This window comes from Bison bison, unplaced genomic scaffold (genome assembly GCF_000754665.1).
Source record: "Bison bison bison isolate TAMUID 2011002044 unplaced genomic scaffold, Bison_UMD1.0 scf7180017864243, whole genome shotgun sequence".
Taxonomy (NCBI): Eukaryota; Metazoa; Chordata; class Mammalia; order Artiodactyla; family Bovidae; genus Bison; species Bison bison.
In genome coordinates this window covers 4,383,345-4,405,383 of record NW_011494815.1, presented here as the reverse complement: position 1 = coordinate 4,405,383, position 22,039 = coordinate 4,383,345, and the positions used below count along the sequence as shown (strand labels likewise).

The following is a 22,039-nucleotide window of genomic DNA, read 5'->3' as shown; positions in this document are numbered from 1 at the left end:
CTCATCAGAAAGAAACATAGGCTAAAAGTACTTTGAAAAGAAATAACAAGACTGAAGTGACCAGTTCAGTTCAGTTGTTCAGTCACGTCCGACTCTTTTGAGACCCCATGAATCGCACACGCCAGGCCTCCCTGTCCATCACCAACTCCCGGAGTTCACTCAGACTCACATCCATCAAGTCAGTGGTGCCATCCAGCCATCTCATCCTCTGTCGTCCCCTTCTCCTCCTGCCCCCAATCCCTCCCAGCATCAGAGTCTTTTCCAATGAGTCAACTCTTTGCATGAGGTGGCCAAAGTACTGGAGTTTCAGCTTTAGCATCATTCCTTCCAAAGAAGTGACCAGTTAGTAGACTGTAAGAGTAGAAATGTTGGTTTTAAAGATTGTGTAGTAAAATCTGAAAGCTTAAATAAGCTTTAAGTTGTCTAGTTTAAAAAATTTCAGTGAATGAATACTGCTCCTACTTTTGAAAGGCGAGAGGCTTTGCAGTTTCTCTCTTATGTAAGAGCCATCTTTTTTGGTTGTGGCATTGCTGTTTATTGTCTGAATACAAACTTGGGATGTTCTTGGATAGTAAACTGATAATGTATGCTTTTCTTTCCAGTTAAAATGCCTCTTTCATAGTTTTTAAACTCTACTGGGAAATAAAGTGGATATTTGTGAGATAAATTTAGGTGTTAAAACCAATGCATATATAGCTTTGAAGGAATTTTTTTTTTTAATCTTTATTTGAAGTTGTTAATTTTTTAATGTTAGTGAACATTTGGTTGAGAATCAGGGAAATGTGTTTCTTAACCAGGTAAATAACTTTGGATAGGCCTCTTTATTTCTTTGGACCTAAGTTTCCTTATATATAAATTGAGAAGATTGTATGAGATTCTCTGAAAAGTCTCTTCCAGATTTAAAATTTTGTGACTCTCATAGGGCCTTTGTTATCTAGTTAAATATGCTTGAGAATTGTGTACAATAATAAAAAAGCTGAGAAGTCCTTCTAAATTAAAAGTTAGAGACATGTATATTTTTTCATATTTGTCCTCTGAGTATACATAAAAAAAGAAAATTAATGCATTTGAGTGTAATTAAGGTAGTAACATAAACCAACACAGCCTCAGGCAAACCTTTACTCTGGCAAATATAAGCTACATAAATAGAAGAGCAGGTTATGCTGAGCACAGTTTTCAGTACAGAAGGTACAAAATCCTCTTAAATGCCATAGGGGCTAAATTGTTAAATTCATTTTCTACATTTCAGGGAAAGAGATAAACCCTTAGACCCAAGGAAGTCTGTTTTTATTTTATTTTTGTAGTTTATTTTTGGCATACATTCACAGGTGTGCCTATGGCTCTATTTCTTCTTAATCCCTTTCCTTTGGGATGGCTCCAGAGTAGTACAAATTTGTAACTCTGTAATTTAGCTCTTTAATTTTTTCTGTGCTGCACTGGAATTATGTTTTATCTTAAGTCCACACTGGATCCTCAGGATGGATCCAGTGAGGATTTTGAAGGAAGCATAATTCCTTTGACTTCTTTTAGAATTAATTTACCTATTAAATAAAAAAGAAAGGATTCATCTTTTATTTGAATTCCTCTGAGGCTAACATTTCAATATAAACTGATAAATGCTATGAGTATTATCATTCAGACAGCCACATTCAACTTGTATGACAACAACAGCATAGCAACCTGAAGGACAGTGCAAGAAGGGAACAGATATATTGTACCTTTTAGAAGGAAAAAAAAAAAGGCATAGAGAGATGGGTACCCCCAACTTTACTGAGATGAATTGACAAATAACATTGTGTATGTTTAAAGTGTACAACAGAGTGATTTGATGTATGTATATATTGTGAAATGATTACTGCATTAAGGTTAATTAACAAACACATCCATCACCTCACATATTTGCCTTTTTTGTGTGTGATTAGAATGTGTAAGATTTACACTCTGATTAGCCTTCAAATATGTCATATAGTATTGTTGACTCAGAACTTTTGATCATCCTCCCCCCACCCCAGCTTTATTGAGATATAATTGGCACACAACATTGTAAAGGTTTAAAGTGTACAGCAAAAGTTTGTTTGTTTCTGTAAAACAAGAAACTCCAGCATGGGTGTAGTACATTTTTGCCTCTTGTTCATTTGATTCTTGGAATCAGCAGGTTGTATCACCAGAAGTACCCTGACATTTTGGGCAGAGAGCTAAGAAAACAACTAGTCTTTATAAATACTTTGTAGCTAAAAGCAGAGTAGAAAGGATAAATTATCATTATTAATTGTTCTCTAGACTGTCCATGATTTTTTAACAAAAAGGGTTTTTTTTTCCAGCACTTTCTTTTTGATCAGTGTTCCATTAGTACCTAATCAAAACATCTGTGTAGATTTTTGGTTGATAATATGAGAATCTTTGGAATAGTTGGAGACAACTACAAAATTCATCTCATCATAATGTTCATATTTTAAACACATATTAAGGGCTTCCCAGGTGGCTCAGTGGCAAACAATCTGCCTGTCAGTGCAGCAGACGCAGGTTTGATCCCTGGGTTGGGAAGATCCCCTGCAGGAGGGCATGGCAACCCACTCCAATATACTTGCCTGGAAAATCCTGTGGACAGAGGAACCTGGCAGGCTACAGTCCATGGGGCTGCAAAGAGGCAGACACGACTGATCGACTGAGCACTAGCACAAGGCACATATTAGATTTATTAGCGCCTTTAAACAAATTCCTGATGATATTATTCATATATTCATTCATTAATCAACAGCCATTGATAGAAACCTTGATAAATGCCAGTTACTCCGTGTGGCCTTGGGGATCCGTTGTTGAATAAAGTGCATATAGTGGAGAAGGCAATGGCACCCCACTCCAGTACTCTTGCCTGGAAAATCCCATGGACAGAGGAGCCTGGTAGGCTGCAGTCCATGGGGTCACTAAGAGTCGGACACGACTGAGCAACTTCACTTTCACTTTTTACTTTCATGCATTGGAGAAGGAAATGGCAGCCCACTCCAGTGTTCTTGCCTGGAGAATCCCAGGGACGGGGGAGCCATGGGCTGCCGTCTATGGGGTTGCACAGAGTCGGACACGACTAAAACGACTTAGCAATATAGTTCCTGCCCTCCTGGGGTGTGTGCTCTGTGCTTATGGGAAATTTGCATTGTATTAGTAATTAGAAATGTGAATGTTTTGAAATGATGTGGAAACCTTTAAAGGCGAGACAATTTAGCCTGGTGGGTCAAGGAAAGCTTCTATGAATAAGTATTAATAATATTTAAACTGAAATGAGAGATGAGCAGGTTTTAACATACTTACAGTAGGAAAGTAAAGTGAAATCGCTCAGTTGTGTCCGACTCTTTGCAACCCCATGGACTGTAGCCTACCAGGGTCCTCTGTCCATGGGATTTTCCAGGCAAGACTACTGGAGTGGGTTGCTATTTCCTTCTCCAGGGGGTCTTCCTGACCCAGGGATTGAACCCAGGTCTCCCGCATTGTAGGCAGATGCTTTACCATATGAGCCACCAGGGAAGTCTACCATCTGAGCCACCATCTGAGTCACAGTAGGAAAGTAAAGTGCTCCTAAAGCTGAGTTTTACCTCAATTTTAGGTCTTTGATTAGTTTGTATTTCATACATATCTTTATAGGTAGCACAGAAACAAACTAAGGTTTATCATATTTTTAAAATTTTTAGCTGCACCGTGTGGCTTGTAGGGTCTTAGTTCCCCCACCAGGGATTGAACCTGAGCCTACGGTAGTGAAAGAGCCAAATCCTAACCACTGGATTGCCAGGGAACTCCCTATTAGGTATTTTTATGTATTCTTTTGGTCAAAGATCAGGAAGCCATAGGATTAATTTTTTAATTGAGAATAAAAATATATACCAAGGCAGTAAATAAGATAATTATGTCTTTTGTAGATTTCAGTTATAATTGAAGTAATATTCCTGTGAGAATGTACACCCAAAAAGATGGATACAGAACCAGGGAAAAGTTGATAAATGGATGGAATAGTAGTGAGAATGATCTAAAATATTTTTGTGATTTTTAGTATTTTGGAAAAAAAAAAAATGATGGATGCCTGAAACAGTGGATCTCAGCCTGTTTTTTCTTTCTAACATACTTGTGAAATATGACATTTCCATTAATATTATATAATTGTAACTCTGTTGTTAGTAGTAATTTTCATTTGGGAGGGACGATGGGCATATCATTAGAGTGGGTCATAACAGAATTTAGAAAGCTTTGAAAAATGGTACTACCCTAAGAGAAGGATCTTTTTTAATATGTCATTGAGAAAACTGATGACCTTCACAAAAGTTAGATCTAAGAGGTGGTATCGTTATGGACTAAACAGGCATGATCCGAGCTGTTAAAATATATTCTTTGTGTGACTTTCTTTTTTACAGCATCAAGGTTTACTGACTTTCCATGATGTTTGGTGGTTATGAGACCATAGAAGCATATGAAGATGAGCTTTATCGTGAAGAGTCATCTAGTGAACTGAGTGTTGATAGTGAGGTGGAATTTCAGCTCTACAGCCAAGTTCATTATGCCCAAGATCTTGATAATGTCATCAGGGAGGAAGAACATGAAGACAGGAACTCTGGGAATTCTGAATCATTCAGTAGTAAACCAAATCAAAAGAATTTAATTGTCCTTTCAGATAGTGAGGTCATACAACTGTCAGATGGGTCAGAGGTCATCACACTCTCTGATGAAGATAGTATTTATAGATGTGAAAGAAAGAATTTTAGAGTCCATGCAAAAGAAAAGACCCAAGGTTCTCCTGCTTCTCTTCATTCTAATGATTTAGCAGATAAGAAGTGCAAGAGGGATATTGAGAAGTCTAAACCTGGAGAGAGATCGGGTACAATCCAGGAGGTCATGATTATAGAAGTCAGTTCAAGTGAAGAGGAAGAGAGCACCATTTCAGAAAGTGATAATGTGGAAAGCTGGATGCTGCTGGGATGTGAAGTTGATGATAAAGATGACGATATCCTTCTCAATCTTGTGGGATGTGAAAAGTCTGTTAATGAAGGTTAGTATCATATTGGCCATTTGAAAAGTAGTATCATCTTTAATGAGGAAGACTGCTTTTCCTAGACAAAAGACCATTAGGGTCTGTTCCATTTAATTCCTCACCTTTTTGTCTTGTTTTTGGCTTGTTTCTCATGAGACTTTCCTACCAATCTAATGGTGGTCTGTCTGAATATCAGAAAGAGTATGTCAGGATATCAAAGACACTCTGCTTCTGCTGTAAGCAAATTCGTAACTGTTTCTTCCTGTTTGGCTAGAGCCAGTTCTGGACGTGCAATCTTAGTTCCCCTCTCTCTCTGCTTGGTACCACAGGTGAGTACTCCATCCACCTCTGACATTGGCTCTATGCTCTCATTGGCCAACTCTCTTGGTTCTGCCTTTTGCTAAATGATTTGCTTTCTCAGGAGATAGACATATAGCAAGCATGTGGAATGCCTGGTACATAGAAGATATGGAATTAGTATTAAGATTTTTAGGAACTCTGCAATCAGTAATGTAGAAACTATGAAGAGCTGTAAGTCTACAATAGACTGTAGAAGAAAATGTAGATTCTGAGAGCCACATCATGGAGAAATGAAATTTTGGCGTTAGTTTTGTTTCCTCTGTCACATGTAGTAAGCTAGTATTGATGCTTATCCTGTTAAAAAGTCCCTTTCATTTTTCTCCCTTTATGTGTAATGCGTAGTCTCTTGCAATATTTTCTTAAATGATCTTTTACATCCTCCCTGTACACTGTTAAATCAGTAGTCTTCAAATGCCCTTTGCTCAGTATTAAAGTCTTAAGTATATTGCTGCTTCAGAACTTTTAATGGCACCCACTTGTTCTCAGAGGAAAATGATGATATTGAATATAAATGATGCTTTGAAGCCCCGGAGGTTAACAGACTTTTTTTTTTTTTAAAGGAGCCAGATGGGAAATATTTTAGGTTTCCAATCCATAGGAAACCTACTTCCTAACTACTTAATTTTGACCTTGTTTAAGAGAGCAGCCATGATACCTGAAGAAATGAGATGGCTATTTCAACATAATCTTAAAAAACAGGTGTCTAGCTCAGGCTTTAGGAGGCCAGCTCTGAGAATTTGATAGCAAAAGGAAGAAGAGATAGACTAGTAGGTAGAACATAGAGCAGAATCAGGTAAAGTTTTATCAAAAAAAGAGAGGTTTGATAATGGTTTTTAGGTAGAAGGGGAAATTTCTTGAAGAAGGAGAGATTAAACCTATTTGGTGGATTGGAATAGGGAAGGTAAGTCAGAGAAGGGATCAGATATGTATGTCTGAATTAGTCGTAGAAAGATATTTAATTGCTAAATTATCAAATATTCATAGAAATGGAGAAGAAAGAATAAATTCAGAAGGATTGAGATAAATGAGGGAATATATGAAGATGTATTTGATTTTCTTGGGAAAATGAAAGTGGAAGTGGGTCAGGGTACTTAGAGGCTTAGAGTGTGGGAAGGATGTTTAGGTGCTATGGGGAGTACTATCAGGCAGTGGACCCCAATATTTTGAAGATGACAACTTCTTTAAACATCAGAACAAATTTGTGGACCCCTTCCCCCACACATGACTATAGTTATATTTTTAATACTTGTTAATTGAGAAAATGCTTATTAGCAAAAAGCTATTCAGTACACTCATACATGACTTTGTATTTTATTAACCACAACATTGTGTACACATTTGAAAAATAGTTTGTAAGGCCCGTTTCCCACATATATGGCCTTATATAATGCATACTTCTGCTACGTGTTGTGATAACTAATTCTACAGCTCCTCAGGAGTCTAAAGCCCATAGATTGGAGGTCACTGCACTAACAATTCAACAGTAAGAGAATAAAAGGATTGCTTAGAAGTAGTGTTCAATCAAAATTAAAACAATATGAGCTTGTAATGAACTCATTTTGAAGGATTTCATAACTTTTCCCAGTAATATCTAGGGAATGATCCAGGGTTAGGCAAAACTTTGCAGAACATCAGAACAAGCATTTAGCCTATCCTTTCTCTAAATTGCTTTCCCCTAAGGTGACACCTAGTTTCATCAAATACTAATGTGTTCATGATGATCTGCCACTTTTCTTGAATTCAAGTTCTCTGTGTCCACCATGCTGAATATTTCCATTTGGATATCTTATTGTTATTTCACATTTACATACTGAAAAGCTTGATAAATTGAAAAGAAAGTTGATCTTTCCACAGAAAGAGGAGCAGGTTAACTGGGTGGTGGTTCATACTGGAACTAGAGTTTCTCAGGGCAAAGTGACAGGGATTGATATGGGTGGTGAGGATGGGGTTAGGAGTAGCTGAACCATAGGGAGATGAGGATTCTAGAGGAAAGGGAATGATGGAATTGTCAGGTTTGGCTTTTAGAAAAGAAGTTGGTAATTAGGTATGTAGAGACATCTCTGGAAAACAATTTTAGTATTTTATGTTACAAGTAGACAATAAGAAGCATGTCTGTCTTTAACTGTATTTTGGAGAGGGACTATTTGTATTGCATTTGTTTATTTTTATTGAGGTGAAATTAACATAAAATTAACCATTTTAAAGGTTCAATTTGGAGGCATTTAGCACATTCACAGTGTTGTAGAACCATTACCTGTATCTAGTTCCAAAACATTTTCATCACATCCAAGGGAAACCCCCAGATATTGTCACCATATCCAAAGGAAACCCTGCACCCATTGAACAGTCACACCTTATAGCCTCCTGCCTCAGACCCTGACAAGCACAAATCTGCTTTCTCTCTATGGATTTACCTGTTCTGGATATTTCATGTAAATAGAATCATCCAGTATGTGACCTTTTGTGTCTGGCATCTTTCACTTAGCATAATGTTTTGGAGGCTTATGCATATTGTAGTATGTATCAATACTTCATTCCTCTTTTAAGGCCAAATAATATTCTATTGTATGTATATACCTACATTTTGTTTATCCATTTATCTGTTGATGGACATTTGTGTTTCTACCTGTTGGCTGTTGTGGATAGTGCCACTGTGAACATTCACGTACAAGTATTTATTTGAATACTTGTTTTGGGTATTTTTTGGGTATAAACTAGGAATAGGATTACTGATGTTTCTGTGTTTCAGTTTTTGAGGAACTGCCAGACTTTAACACAGTGGCTGTGCCATTGTGTGTCCTCACCAGTAATATATGAGGGTTCCAATTAACTGCAGTGGTTTTTACCATGACTTGTCATGTTGCACATTTCTGTTTGATTTACTGGCAGACTCTTTGTTATTTCTTAGCTTTTATCTCCTAGTCTTTGTTTCTTATAGTTATTACTTACATTGGTTTATGTTTTTTTAGAATTTTTTTTCAAATAAGATTTTCCTTATTGTTTCATCCATTTACAGTTTTTAAAGAAATTGATTCATCTTAGAGGTATCCATTCTTTTAAAGTTTAATGTATGTGTAGTATATAAATTTATGTCACTTTTTTCTGCAACTTTGGTAAAAATATTTGATTCAAGACCTAAGTAATTTCAAGTAATTCTTGATTTCGGACATTCAGTGTATGTTCCTACCATCCATATTGAAATAATTTACCCCTACTCTTTGTTCCTGGGATTTGTTTTTTTTTTTTTGTTCTAATCAAATGGAAACAAATTTTGCAAGTGTGTAAATTAATTTGTTTCACTCTTATAGATTCTTCAAAAAAATTTATATATCCCCTATTTTATTTCCTTGATCTACAAATGCTATAATCCAGTTTTTCCAGTTAATAGGCAATATATTCGGTACTGATGCCTTTTTGAGTGTGCTTTCCTCTCTGATCATTATTAGCCCATTCAAAAATAGAGAAAATATTTTTTTATATCATTGAAAGTTTTTGGAAATTCTGGTGTGCTTTTGAAATGATGATGATTGTTAACAACAATAATGTTGTGTACTATTCCCCCTCTTCCCCAAACTCCCCAAACTATGGCATATTTGAAATATCAATATGATAGAAGAGATTAACGACTCCTTGAGGATAAGTCTTTGCCTCAGAAGCCTTCTTGTAATATTTAGAATAATTTTTTGCCATATATATGACTTTGTTTTCCATTAATTGCTCAAATATTGATGGAGTGGTATTGGTGTTTCAATGAAGAGACAAAATATGATAAGCTTAAGTTATTCACAGAAGTCTCTTCTTAAGCATGGGAGTTAAGTCTTTCCAAATCCTGGGGATAGATGTGGTTGAAAACTTGAAAAACTTTTTAAAAAGCAAGATTGGTGAATTTGTGGTAGTACATGAAGGTCTGATGATCCATATTTTTCATTAACTATTGCTAAATTTATAGTAACCAGTGCAGCACTGCTCTTGTTCTGTGGAAACTTGAGGCTCTTTCCCATTACTTCAGTTTCAGTGAGGTCTGTAAATGTTTGTTTTGCTTTAATACGCAATTAGAATACATAATAAGGCAAGTAATATACAACCAAGAGACATTTTCTTCCCTTTTTATTCTTCCTCTAAATGTTTAATACTTTACTGATTTGAAGTTGTTGATTAGCTTCCTTGGGTTCCAGGAGGCCTTGAGAATGTAGCACTTAGGTAGTGTGCTCAGGCTAGCCTTCCTCTGTATATGCAGCTTTATGATGAAGGTCTCTGCTTATAATAAATCCATGCCAAAACATAGGCCTTCAGTACGTGTTACATATGGCTGTCAGCTGTTTCTACTGAGGGATATAGGAGTTTATTTCTAAGGTCTAGAAGTAAACTTCATTTCCTTTACTTTTTTAACTCTTTTCTAAGTTTTCTTTATGTAACTGTTACCTGCTCTGTCATTTGTCTTCCTTTTAAAATTCTAACCCTTTACTTTCATTTATTATTCCCAATAGGAGTAGCCTGTGATTTACACATTCACTAGAAAGACAGGTTTCTTGGTTTAAGAAAAGATGCACCAAAGGAAATAAGCATGTGTTTTAATTTGTGAGGGGAATCTCTCTTTAGGGAAGGATTATTGTATAAGACAGCTGAATGATGGTAAGTGCTATAGGAGTTATACATGAATAATCACCAACTTATTTTCCTTCATAGGAAAGGGACTTTACTAGCTCTGGGAGTGGTTGTTAAATTATTGTTGATTTTTTTTTTTCTATAGAAATTTTAAGGTATACAGAAATAGAATGTTGTAATAGCTTCAGTGTTCCATAAACCAGCTTCAACAATTATCAACTTATGACCAATTTTTTCTCATGTATAATTCCATGCCCCTATGTTACTTTGAAGCAAATCACAGTCATTATATCATATCATTCATTTATGTACGTATCCATCCATACATACATTTTAATTTGTATTTCTGAAACAAAATTATTCTTTTTAAGAAACAATCATTACCACACATAAACAAATTACCAATAATTCTTTTATCATTAAATAACCATTCAGTCTTCAAATTTCCCTGATGGACTCTTAATTTTTTTCCCTATAGTTTATTTGAATCAGATCTATTTATTATAATTGGGTGATAACTTGTGTCCTTTAATCTATAGGTTCATCCTTTGTCTCCTTCTATGTGTTTTTTTTTCCTTCCTTATAATTTAGTTGTTGTACTGACCTGGTTGTTTATCTTCTAGAATTTCCTGAGTCTGAATTTTGTGGTAGTGTTTAACATGCTCCACTGTCCCCCGTATTTCCTGTGAATTAGTAGTTATCTAGAAGTTTAAATTCAGGTGTTTCCCTGTGATTGTGCTATCAACTAGACATATAGATAGGTTTGTTTGTTTCATTTTGCTTTTCATATGTTATTTTTCAGTCTTACCTTTAAATAATTCAATTTGTTGCATAATTATGTAAAATAATTATAAGGTTCTAAATTGAAATCAACAAGACTAGGTAAAAAATATTCAGAGAAGTCTGCTTTCTGTCCATTCTTCATCCTGTTCCCACTCTTCCTCTTAGGGGTAACTGTTAAGAGGAAATTGATGATTTGTCCTTACATTAAAAAAAAATAAGCAAATATTTAAATATCTTCATATCCTCCTTCCCCCTTATATAAATAAATGGTAGCATATGATCTACACTTTGAGCTACCTTGCTTTTATTCTCTTAACAGTATATCCTGGCGATCAGTCCATAATAATATCTAAAGATATTTTTCATTTCTAGGCTAGGACTGTGGACTGTTTTTATATCTTCTACACTGATCTGAGCTGGACACATTAGGCATATAATGAATACTTTTTGGAAGTGAATGAGTAGTAACTTTAAATAATTGATGAATAATATGCTTGTTACAGTTTTTAAATGTATTTTAAATGTATAATAGTCTAAGTCCACTTTCAGAAGCATGCTTTACATTTTACTGTTTCTTTCTCTTTTAATAATTTTGAAAAATTTAGATTTAGTGAAAATTTTAAATAGGTTTGGATTTTAAAAAGAAAATATCCTTTAAAGAATGAAGAGTATAGTGTTTTTAAAAGTTGAATAAACCTATTTAGTTCCTAGTGTATGTTATTGTTATGGTATAGAATTTTACATTAATGTAGAACTCCTTCAGTATGTACAATTTGGCACGTCACTCTTTTAGTTCATCAGCATATGGCGCATAATGTGTACCTAGCAAATCATGGGTGAATTTAGTTGTATAGAGTAATGTATACATAGTGTTCTTTAGATAGTACTACGTGAGGTTACGGCTTTAGTAAAAGTCATGACTTTTGAAATTGAAGTAAAATTATGGCTTTTAATGACTTAGTGCAGCAAGTCTTTTAACTTTTTGTGTTAAGTTCCTTTTACCCTTAAAAAATACACACACAAAAGTTGTGGATATAATTTCAGAAGTTGAAGAACTTCTGCCTAGATAGAGGCAGTTGCTGAATTCCTGGCATTTATTAGGCACTCAACTAAGACTTGATAGTATTTAAAATATGAGTCTAGGGGTTTACCTACTTGAATTTCAGTTTTTCAAATATGTCACATTTTATTTGATCTGGGTTTTTATATATGCCTGGATCAGTTTCTACCTTGCCTGGCTGATACCTACTCATCCCTCAAGTCTTAGTTTAAGGTTTACTTCTGAAATGAGGTAATGGACATAGGCTCTCAGTTGGTGGGGGTTACTAGGTCTATTACCGCTCCACAGTTGACTAACTGTGACTTTGGGTAATGGAATTCCTTTATTGGTAAAATAATACATTTTATTTCATTAAGGTTGTAAGCTAAAATGCAACAATGGATAGACTAACTTAATGTAGTAGGAAAATATTTTGACAAAACTCATGTAACAACAAGATAAGTTCACTATTACCATAGCAAGCATGGGCATTTAGCTTCCACTTGGTTTTTTTAAATTAAAAGTTCTCAGATTTTTTTGTGAACCCAAATTGCTTTTGAACAACATGTCTCTAGTATGGCACTTTATTTTAATAAATTTTTTTGATTTGGTGACATTTTATTATCTGTTAGTTAAAACCTAAATCTGAAGTCTTAAAATTAATCCAGTTATTACTTACTGAATGTTTACAGTGTACAGACACTATACTGTTAAGTTGTTGGGATTCAAGAATTGTGTAGTCCCTGCCTTTAGAAACCTTAAACTGCATGACTATGGGAAGTTCACTGTATTTCCAAAGTTAAATACATTTCTACAATACAAGAGATGCCCCAATACATAACCATTTCCAGATGAACATTGGAGACTTTTTAAAAAAGATAGGCTAAGTACAAGACTGAATTGAAAAGTAACCCTTTGAATTCAGTCTTGAAGAATGGATAGGATTTAATGTTCAGGTTAAATGCAAGGAGGAAGAACAAAGCTAAGAACCCTAAAACTGTATTTGACACCATTCATATTTAATTAATGGTTTAATATGTGGCAGATATGATTAAATATTTTAATAACATGGCCTTTTAGAGGCTACCTCTATTCTGCGTATGCTGTTGGAAGATTTCTTGGTTGTTATTTTGTTCTGGTATTCTTTTTGTTTCTTGCTTGTGTGTCTCCTTTTTCTTTTCCTTTTAAAAATTGGGTATTTTATGCAATTTAATGGCAGATAGAAAAATTTTCTCAGACGGACCAGATGTTATAGGTTAGTCTAAGGACATGACCAGCTGCTTAAAATGTGTGTTTTGTGCAGGGCTGTTCAAAGTAGAGCACGTATTGAAATATAACTTCGGCTTCTCATAGCTTGTGTTCTTCGTTACCATCTTTTAATGTGTAAAAGGAACGCATTCTGTTAGTTGGAAATGAAAATAAACTTCCTTTCAGTACTCCTCAGTTCTTTGGTGGTATTTCCCCCATTTCTGCGTTCATCAGCTAACCAGTCAGTCATAGTTTCTAGAGAGATCTTATGGTTTAATAGTTCATAAGAGTGGGTTGCTATTTGACATACTTCTTATTGATGTGTAGTTTAATTTCTGCCTTATAATTGAAAAATGGCCACATGTTAGAGTTCTGGTGACGGAGAGCGCCAGAGAACTCCCTCCCTGGTGTTTTCAGCTTGTGAGCCTGCCCTGCGCAGTCCCTAACACTGCTGTGGGACTGCGTTTCTCGTTTCTCGTTGTAGCATGTCACCTTACACTTCACTTTTGTGAGGGCATCTTTTTATTTAATTTCCAATTAGCATAATGACTTGAACTGTGTTATTCACTGTTCCATGGTGAAGTTGTCCTAAGGAGAGAAGAAATAAAAATGTTCAGTTTCAACTTTACTTGTGAATGGAGTGAAGTTTGAAAGCCTTTTATGGCCATTGTTCAGCAGACTGAAAATCTCGTTTGAAATCCCAGAAATGTTAAGGCAGCTTAACATTAGGTTGGATTTTAGTAACATTTTGGAATGTATATCGCTAATTTCTGTGATTTCATTGTTGATCAGCAACTTAGGTATGCATTTTTCCAAAGTCAACCTATGACTTTTAGTCTAAATTCACTTGCAGTAGCTTTTCAACAGTGATAAGTACCTAGGGAGATAATGAAATTTTACTTTTTTTTTTGACATTTATAATAGAAACTGATTTGATTTTTATGGAAGACATACTGAATTTGTTGAGAACTACTTAAAAAAATAACATGTTTACTTGCCATAAAATATTAATCGTTTACAGGTCTGTGTTTTTTTGTTGTTTGTTTTGGAATGTGGAAGCATAAAATTAGATGGCAAGATTTTCATTCTTAACTAATTGTCATATAAAGTTGAATCCTGATGTCTGTGTAGAGAGTGCTTAAGTATAAAATTCTTATAGCTGTTTGGTCTAAAAATAATCTATTGCTTAATAGAGATCACTTATCTAAGAAGATTAGTTTATAGATAGTATGGTATGAAGGTAAAATTTGATATGAACCACATATGAGTACTGTCAGACATTTTTCAAAAGAAGTATAGAAATGGAGAATGTTTACTTTTTTCCCCCCTCGTAAGAGTGAAGGCTACTCAGATAATTTATCTCTCTTAAGTAGATCTTGTTTATAAGACTTTACTAAATTTGTATTTAATTTCAGGTTAATTTACTAATCTCTTGTTAGCTTCCTTTTGGTTGTTAACACTTAATATAAGTGAAAATGTTGACTTATTGGAAGTTTTTTAACCAAAAGTTTTTAAATCTCTTAGTCATTGTTTGTTATAAATTAAAGGTATTTTCGTGGTTAAGTTTTTAGCATTTTGAGTTGCTTGCCAGATTGTTGTTGATTCTGCTGATAAAAAGGAATATTTTAATTGAGCATCAAGCATGTGCAAGGTCACATTTTCTTTTTAAATTATATAGATGTACTTAACATATACAAGAATAGATTTGATTTATTTTTTAGTTTTTCAATCTTGATTTGATATCATTAGCTCTGGATAGAGATATAAAATCTGGGGATAAAATTATTTTTGTGATAAATGTTCAGATTCAAATATAAGGGCAGTCTAATAATGGATTATTTAAAATTGGATCTTGTCCGCTAAATGTGTGTACCTTTTATTTCCATGACAGTTTTACCTTAGAATTTCAACTTTTGTTGTACTTTCAAAAATTAGTGCACGGTGGACTTGAGACCATCTACTCTTATCCCCATCTCTTGCAAATATATTTTAAGTGAAGACAGCATAACTCTATAATGAGAAAATAATTTGTGCTCTTTCCTTCTGCTTTTGCCTAAATATATTGTCAATTTATAATTATCTCAAGATCAAAGAATAGCTGTTTAGAGCTGCTGATTGAGAGCAAATGTTTTATTGGCAGTACCTTGAAGTGCGTAGGTCACTTTTGATTTTGCTTTGTAACTAGCACCTGAATTACCTACTGTAGGGAAAGAAAGCCCTAATTTCTAGAAAGCTTTTCAATACTCTTTCTGTATAAAGTCTAAAGATGTAGGAAACAGGCTGGTTATGATTGATCCATCAGGTTATAGAGTAATTTAAAAAATTAAGCTTTGAAAAAAGTCAGGTGAGAGGAATTCAGGACATAAATTCACAAATTTAACTGAAGAAAGGTTTTATATAAAGAAAAGGTGTGCAACCATGTTAATCTTGAAACTCCTTATATTGTACTAACCATTTTTTGTTGTTAGTCTGATTTTTTAAAAAAATGAACTTTATCTATGGCTTTATTTAGAAATAGCATTACTTTCCACTTTTAAGCAGGATTTTAATCTTCAATAAAATTTCACTTTTGAAAAATCACCTCACTCCCATGTTATTAGTATTTTGGTCTACACTCAGTACCCTGTATCTACTCTACCTTTTGGTTGACTTTAAAAATTATATAAATTTGTGGGAGAATAAGTATAACTTAAGTATTTCTATAAATGTATTATTATTTGAATCTAGTATGACTGGTTTTTATGTGTAGGAAATACTTCCCCTAAAACATTCATAATATTGAACCTAAATGTTCTAGATTGGTGAGTTACTGGTTGAAAAAAAAAATCCATCAATTCTTAAGTTGTGGAATATTTGTATTGGTTCTTAATACCGTGACTGCTTTGGTTGTTGTATAAGTCCCTTTATTCTTCTGTTTGAAATGCTCTAGTTTAGGAAATTTCCTTTATTATCTGATTTAGCAGATGAAATGTAATGGATGTACCACAGATCATCTTAATTTTCAAGTTTTTGTTAAACTATCTTTGGTGTATAATTCTTTATGGGTAGTCCAAGAGGAGTTGTGTTCAGCTATGATTGTGCCACCACTTAACATCAGCGGCAAAGGGTCTCCTCTCTGACTTTTCTTCCTTTCATTAGATTTTTAAACTGATTTAACATTATTTAAGTATAGAGGGAGATAGAGTTGTAAAACAAATTTCTGATTTGATGATTCTCAGTATTAAGCAGTGGGGATCCTTTTTCTTCCTTTAGCTGTATCCCATACATATGTATATTTTGATTTAGGGGGAAACACTTTATTTTCTTTATGTATAATGTGGATATGGTTATTTATAATTTTTTTAAATTAATAAAACTAATAAAGTTTGTTTGGAAACCTCAAAAGCTGTTTAGTAGTATACCTGCAACCCTAGCAGTCCCTTTTTATCTATACAGATTTCCCTGCCTATTGTGGCCGTTTGCTCTAATTTAAATTTCCCATGGCTTGGGTTGCAGACTTGGTTTTCTGCAAGAGTGCCCATGCTTACATGGTCATATATTCTCGGTGACTTTTCCACTTTTTCTTTTTTGTTGTTTTGTTGATTGCTAAAGGGAAAGAGGATTTTTTTTTTAACTTGTTTCTTCGTTTTGATCTTTCTTCCTTAGCCCATCTATTTGTGCGTTGTTTTGTTTTGCAGATTGGAAAGAATTATTGTGTGGACTTAGATCCATGGGGACTAGAAGTGAAAAACTAATTTTGTTCTTGGTTTTGTTTTCTTAATGGCAGTAGCAATTTAAATTTTGCTCAAAAAAATTGAGAAGCTCAAAAGATATGTTAGCTCTGTGCATGAAATTGATAGAAAATTATTAATCCCGAAATTTTCTTTTCATAGTTGCTCTACTGTTGAAATAAAAATGTTATGTTATAGTTGAACTAAATAAATCCTAGAAATACTAATTAGCAGTGTACAGTATTGTTATAAATTTTTAATTTAAATATTATTGTATATTCAGAAGTTATTCACAGGGAATCAGTTGTAATTTGATATTCAATTTTTGTTTTTTTAGCATTTGTTGTCCATGGTGTGTATATATTCAGATAGACATATGAATATACATTTGACTAGGGACATACATTTTTAACTTGACCACATTTAACCAGATTTAAAAGTTTGCTTATTCCTGCGAAACATGCTTATTTTTCAAATATGAAGAATTTTGTTTTATGAAACAACTTTATGCTGCTGAATGTTAAATCCTGGGAGAAGTGCTGTGGCAATTTAAGTATTGGATAGTTCATTACTATTGTAAGGGAAAAGTAGAGCCCTCTAGCCCTAACATCTCCCCCAAATACTTTTTCATTAATATTTGAAGACTTTAAAATATCAAATTAATGTGATCAAAGCTACTTCTATTTTACATTTGTTTTGTGAGGTGCCATCACACAGCATTATTTAACTGGATTTTGTATTTATGTTAATATACAATAATAAAAAGATCCTTTTTAGCATTTAAAATTGTAATAATTTCCTAACATGCCATAAAATGATATTATGATGTACAGTTAACTAATTGGCTAAGAAAACTTTCTAATGTTGATAAAAAGGATTAATTTTGATATGCATAATTTTAGGTGTATTTGTTTAATTGATTATATACCATGACAGTGAAGTATCTGAAATTCTCTTTCTTGCTGTCTGTTAAGTACTTTGGGAATTGGGGTAAGGGCAGGGTTTCTTTGTGTCTGATAATTGTAGTTTCTTGTGAATTTTAGAGCTCCTAGAGTATGAAACTGATTTACGGAATTTATTATTAGCAGGAAAAAAGAGCATTATTAAAATTTTATTTTCTTTATTATTTTATAGTTACTGTATCTTGCATTTTGATTTCTACCAAATGATTCCTCAAGAAGCAATTTCTTTTAAAGAACAATGAGTTTCAAATTAAGAAGAAAATGTATACTGAAAGTCTAATTAGTCTTTACTTACTGTACATATATAACTACTGAGAAACACAAATCACCTCTAAAATGTATTTGTTTCTAGTATTTCCATCAAATCAGGGTATAATCTGTGAGATGAAAAGTGATCCAGTTGTGAAAGTATGCAGTTTTTAAAATAACACAGAATTCTTCTGTTAGCACATTTTACTAGCAAATGTTTATTAGTTCTTAAAGCTCATGCGTAGATTTATTGTGTGTGGCTTTCATAGGAGAGCACTATAAAGCCGAACTTGAAATTTATTAAGGAAAGAACAAACTGGTGAAGTGCTTTCATGCTATTAAAAAACTTCACAGACAATCGTCAGATGACTTTTTTTTTTTTTTTAAAGGTCATGATTGCCTGGTGCCTTTTCCAGTCTTTATTTGAAACTCTCATTTTGTAGGATTTCTTTTTTGTTCTCCCTCTTTCTTTTTTCTTTTGGCAGTGGGTGGAAGATTCTTTTAAAACTGAATGGCTGAACATGTATAGTAACTACTAAAGTATAATGGAAATACTTTTATTCTTGATATTTTTTTTAGGCCAGAAAATGCTGAGAAGGTAAGCCAATGAGGGTAAAATTACATTGTGCAGTGTGGAAACTGTTCAGTTTTTTGTTTAGAAAAGTGGATTCTGACTTAGGGCTTTAAATAAAGGTGGTCTGTGAAATATTTTGCAGTTCTGTTATAGCTTGGTGAGTTTGAGGTTTTAATGTTTTGGTGTTCTAGCTGATTGTTGGTGTTTTCGGAAAAAATAATATTCTATATATGGGAGAAGATAGGGAGTGAGACCAGAACAAGAACTGGGGTGGCGGGGGGGAAGAAAACCTCCTTCCCAAAATATTGCATCCTGACAGGTTGAGATTTATATGCCATTATAGATTTTCAAAACAGTGCTTAAACTCTCTTTTTCTAACAGTTCACTTAAACTTTGACATATTTCACAAAATTTGATTGTGATAAGTATTACAGTTTTAACTCTGGTCTTTATCCTAAATTGATTTAAGGCTTACTGAATTAATAAAAAATGCCTTAATGTTCAGTTAAATTATTGTGTTCAATTAAGTAACAGTTCTTTGACTATAGTATTTTATTTTATTAATGTGATAAGCTAAGATTATAAAAGGTCTTTAATAAAAGTCCAGAAGCTGAATTAATGAAATTAACCTTTATATTTTGCCATAGAGACAAAATACGTCTTGGTGTGTAATCATTTTTTTCTTAGTATTATATGGACATCTATTGGCTTTCAGCAAATAGAAACCCGTATAATACTAAGAAAAAAATGATTACACACCAAGACATATTTTGTTTTAATTTTAAATATTGACAGGATCATACTTTTTTTTAAATTGCAAAAACTTATGGTAAATGTGTAAAATACGCTAGTGGTTGGTTTATTTAGATATTAATATTAAGTGATTAGACATTGTGAAATAGGAATAAAGCCTTGGATCTTATTCAAGAAAATTAATTTAAAAGTACTAATATTAGCACTAGATAAATCTTTTCAAATATGGTAAATCCATATACATAGTTATTTTTAATCAGTAATTAGAGATGCTAATATCTTTTTTGGAAGTCATAAACTATTTTGAAAAGTATGAAAGGAGAAAAGTAAACTTCTTTCAGACAGATTTGTATCCTTTTGACACTGGATGTTACTCGTGAATTCATGTCACAAAAATGTACGTAACAGGTATCTTTTAATTCAGTAGGCTGCTGAAAACTGTTGTGATAAAGTTAGAAAATTTATAAATTTTTTTTTCTTTTTTAAAATTTAGTGGTTCATCTTGGTACTTTGTCTCAATTTCAGTCTGCTTAATTTAGACATTATGATTGTTTAAAAAATTTATTTCAAGTTAAATGTTATTGCTTGGATACATTTCACTGTTTCTATTAAATTTTATCCATCTATGACACTATCAGCCAACTATTACTATTTCATTGTTCTTTTTGTGGTGGTGTTGTAAGGTACAGACTTCAGATCTGAGTAAGAGCTAGTGTATATTACAGTGTATATGACCATTTCTAATTTGACCTGTTACTGTAAAGAAGGCTAACAAGTGTGTATGACTGGCCCACCCCTTTTGGAGCAGTTGAAAACAGGCCTCAGAAGACTCAAAGGAATTCTTTTAACTCCTAGCAGGGCCACGGGGTCAATGTCAGATTTAGTCATGCTGTTATTTTAGCCCAGTGGTCCAGAGAGATGACTGAAAAGTGAGTCTTTTATTTCTTTTTTTGTGTGGTTATTAACAGGATTAAATGTAAGCCATTGTGTACTTAGTACCAATTAGTTTCTCATCTGAGAGGTTCATTATGATTTTTTGTCAGCCTTCGTCTTGTAATATTTGTTTCATTGTTTGACTAGTTAAGGGGCTGAATGGACTAAAGAAAAGTTTTATAGCAGTGCTTTTAAATTCATTGAGAATTTTAATAGGTAGTCACCTTTTCAGATATGTAGACCTTGATTAAAAAATGGACCACTTTGAAAATTGACATGGAAGATGGTGAAGTTAAATAACTTGTTAAAAATTTTTATTTTCCTGTTGTATTTTTCTTTAGTGTTAAAATTAGGCTCTCTTTATTATATCAAATAATACTTCTATATTTTTAGAAATTTGCTTTGGTTTTTACACATATGTCTAAAAATATGATCAATTTGTTGTGAATATGTAATTATTGTTCGGGAGGCGCACACACCAAAAAAAAAAAAAAGAAAAACATACCTTCAAAATTAAAAAACCCTAAAATTTCTAAATGGGGAACATAAACTGACCTATTAAAAACAGAACATAAGAATTCTGAACATAATAAAGATAATTGTTAGATGTAAACAAGCCTTGATTTAAAAGGAAGCAGCCTTTATGCTATTACAAATAAGTAAAAATGCAAAGTTATATGAGTTCAGAAAAGAGGAGCATACTTAACTTTTTAAATTGCTTATCAATTGGTGGTTTTTAAAAAATCCTTGACTTTAAAAATTCTATTAAGATAAGTTTTTCACTGAATAACATCCCTCATTTAAAATGTATTTCAGTAAAATTTTGGACAAAAATTGTTCTTATAAGTTGGATTGGAGATGCAGATTTCATTTAGAAGCAAGGAATATAACCCAGAATTAAAATAGAAGCATTGTTTTGTTAGTAGGTAATTACCTGGTACAGTAGGTTTTGTACCCCATTGTTTAAGTGTGTAACACACTTTTTCACATGAATTCACCTTTGAATGGAAATGCTTGGAGTCTGGTTCAGGTTTGACATTGAGTTCGTTTTTCACACATTAAAAATGATCAATATTTAAATAAGAGCAATTGCTATTTTAACTTACTCTTTAGATGAGTTGATTGATTTTTCTCACGTTGTTAGATATACTGTATTTAGATATTATCCCCTTGTACTGACTTCTTTGCTTATTGCCAAAGTTTTTTGGTACCTAAATTACTTTATTATGATTTTGATTATTTAAGATTTGATGATCCAGATAATTGTGAAGTATATACATCCTGACATTCAGGGTTTTTTCCTCAAAATGATTTTAGGCATAGTGAATTTACAGCCCTTGCTTTTTAGTATTTGTGTATCCAGTTTTCTTAGATACAAGCACATTTCTATTAAGTCTATATATGGATGTTATTTTTCTTTTCTCTTTAGTTGTAATTTGGGAAGGATTTAGATTCTCCCAATGAAAAACCTTACTTCTGACCATATGACTATATGCCTCTATTACCAAATTACACCTGTTTTATCATTGTCTGGTAGTCTCTCTTTATTCTCCCTACCCCATTTTTAACACTAAAAATGTGTGGTAATTGTATTAAATTGCCAGAAGATTTTTAATTAATAGGAAGTAAATCAGTAGTAACTTCCTCTGGTGATTTGTTATTATATAGGAAAGTAGTTTCTTTGAAGAGGGAAATGCGATTTGAGAGGCAAAACAAATGCAAAAAAAAAAAAAATTATGCATTTTTGCTATTCAGCATTCCCACAAGATATTTGGAAAATAAGAGAGAAATCTTTAGTTTAATGGGCTTATA

General features: G+C 33.2%; 1 protein-coding gene across 1 annotated transcript in view; it reads left to right on the top strand.

Moving 5' to 3' along the window:
- Positions 1-22,039, top strand: part of ZCCHC7 (zinc finger, CCHC domain containing 7) — a 258,840-nt gene that overhangs the window by 2,064 nt on the left and 234,737 nt on the right. Inside the window, exon 2 of the mRNA XM_010847094.1 lies at positions 4,398-5,029. Coding sequence (XP_010845396.1) covers positions 4,420-5,029 — 610 coding nt within the window. The 5' untranslated portion in view covers positions 4,398-4,419. The remainder of the gene's footprint in view (positions 1-4,397; positions 5,030-22,039) is intronic.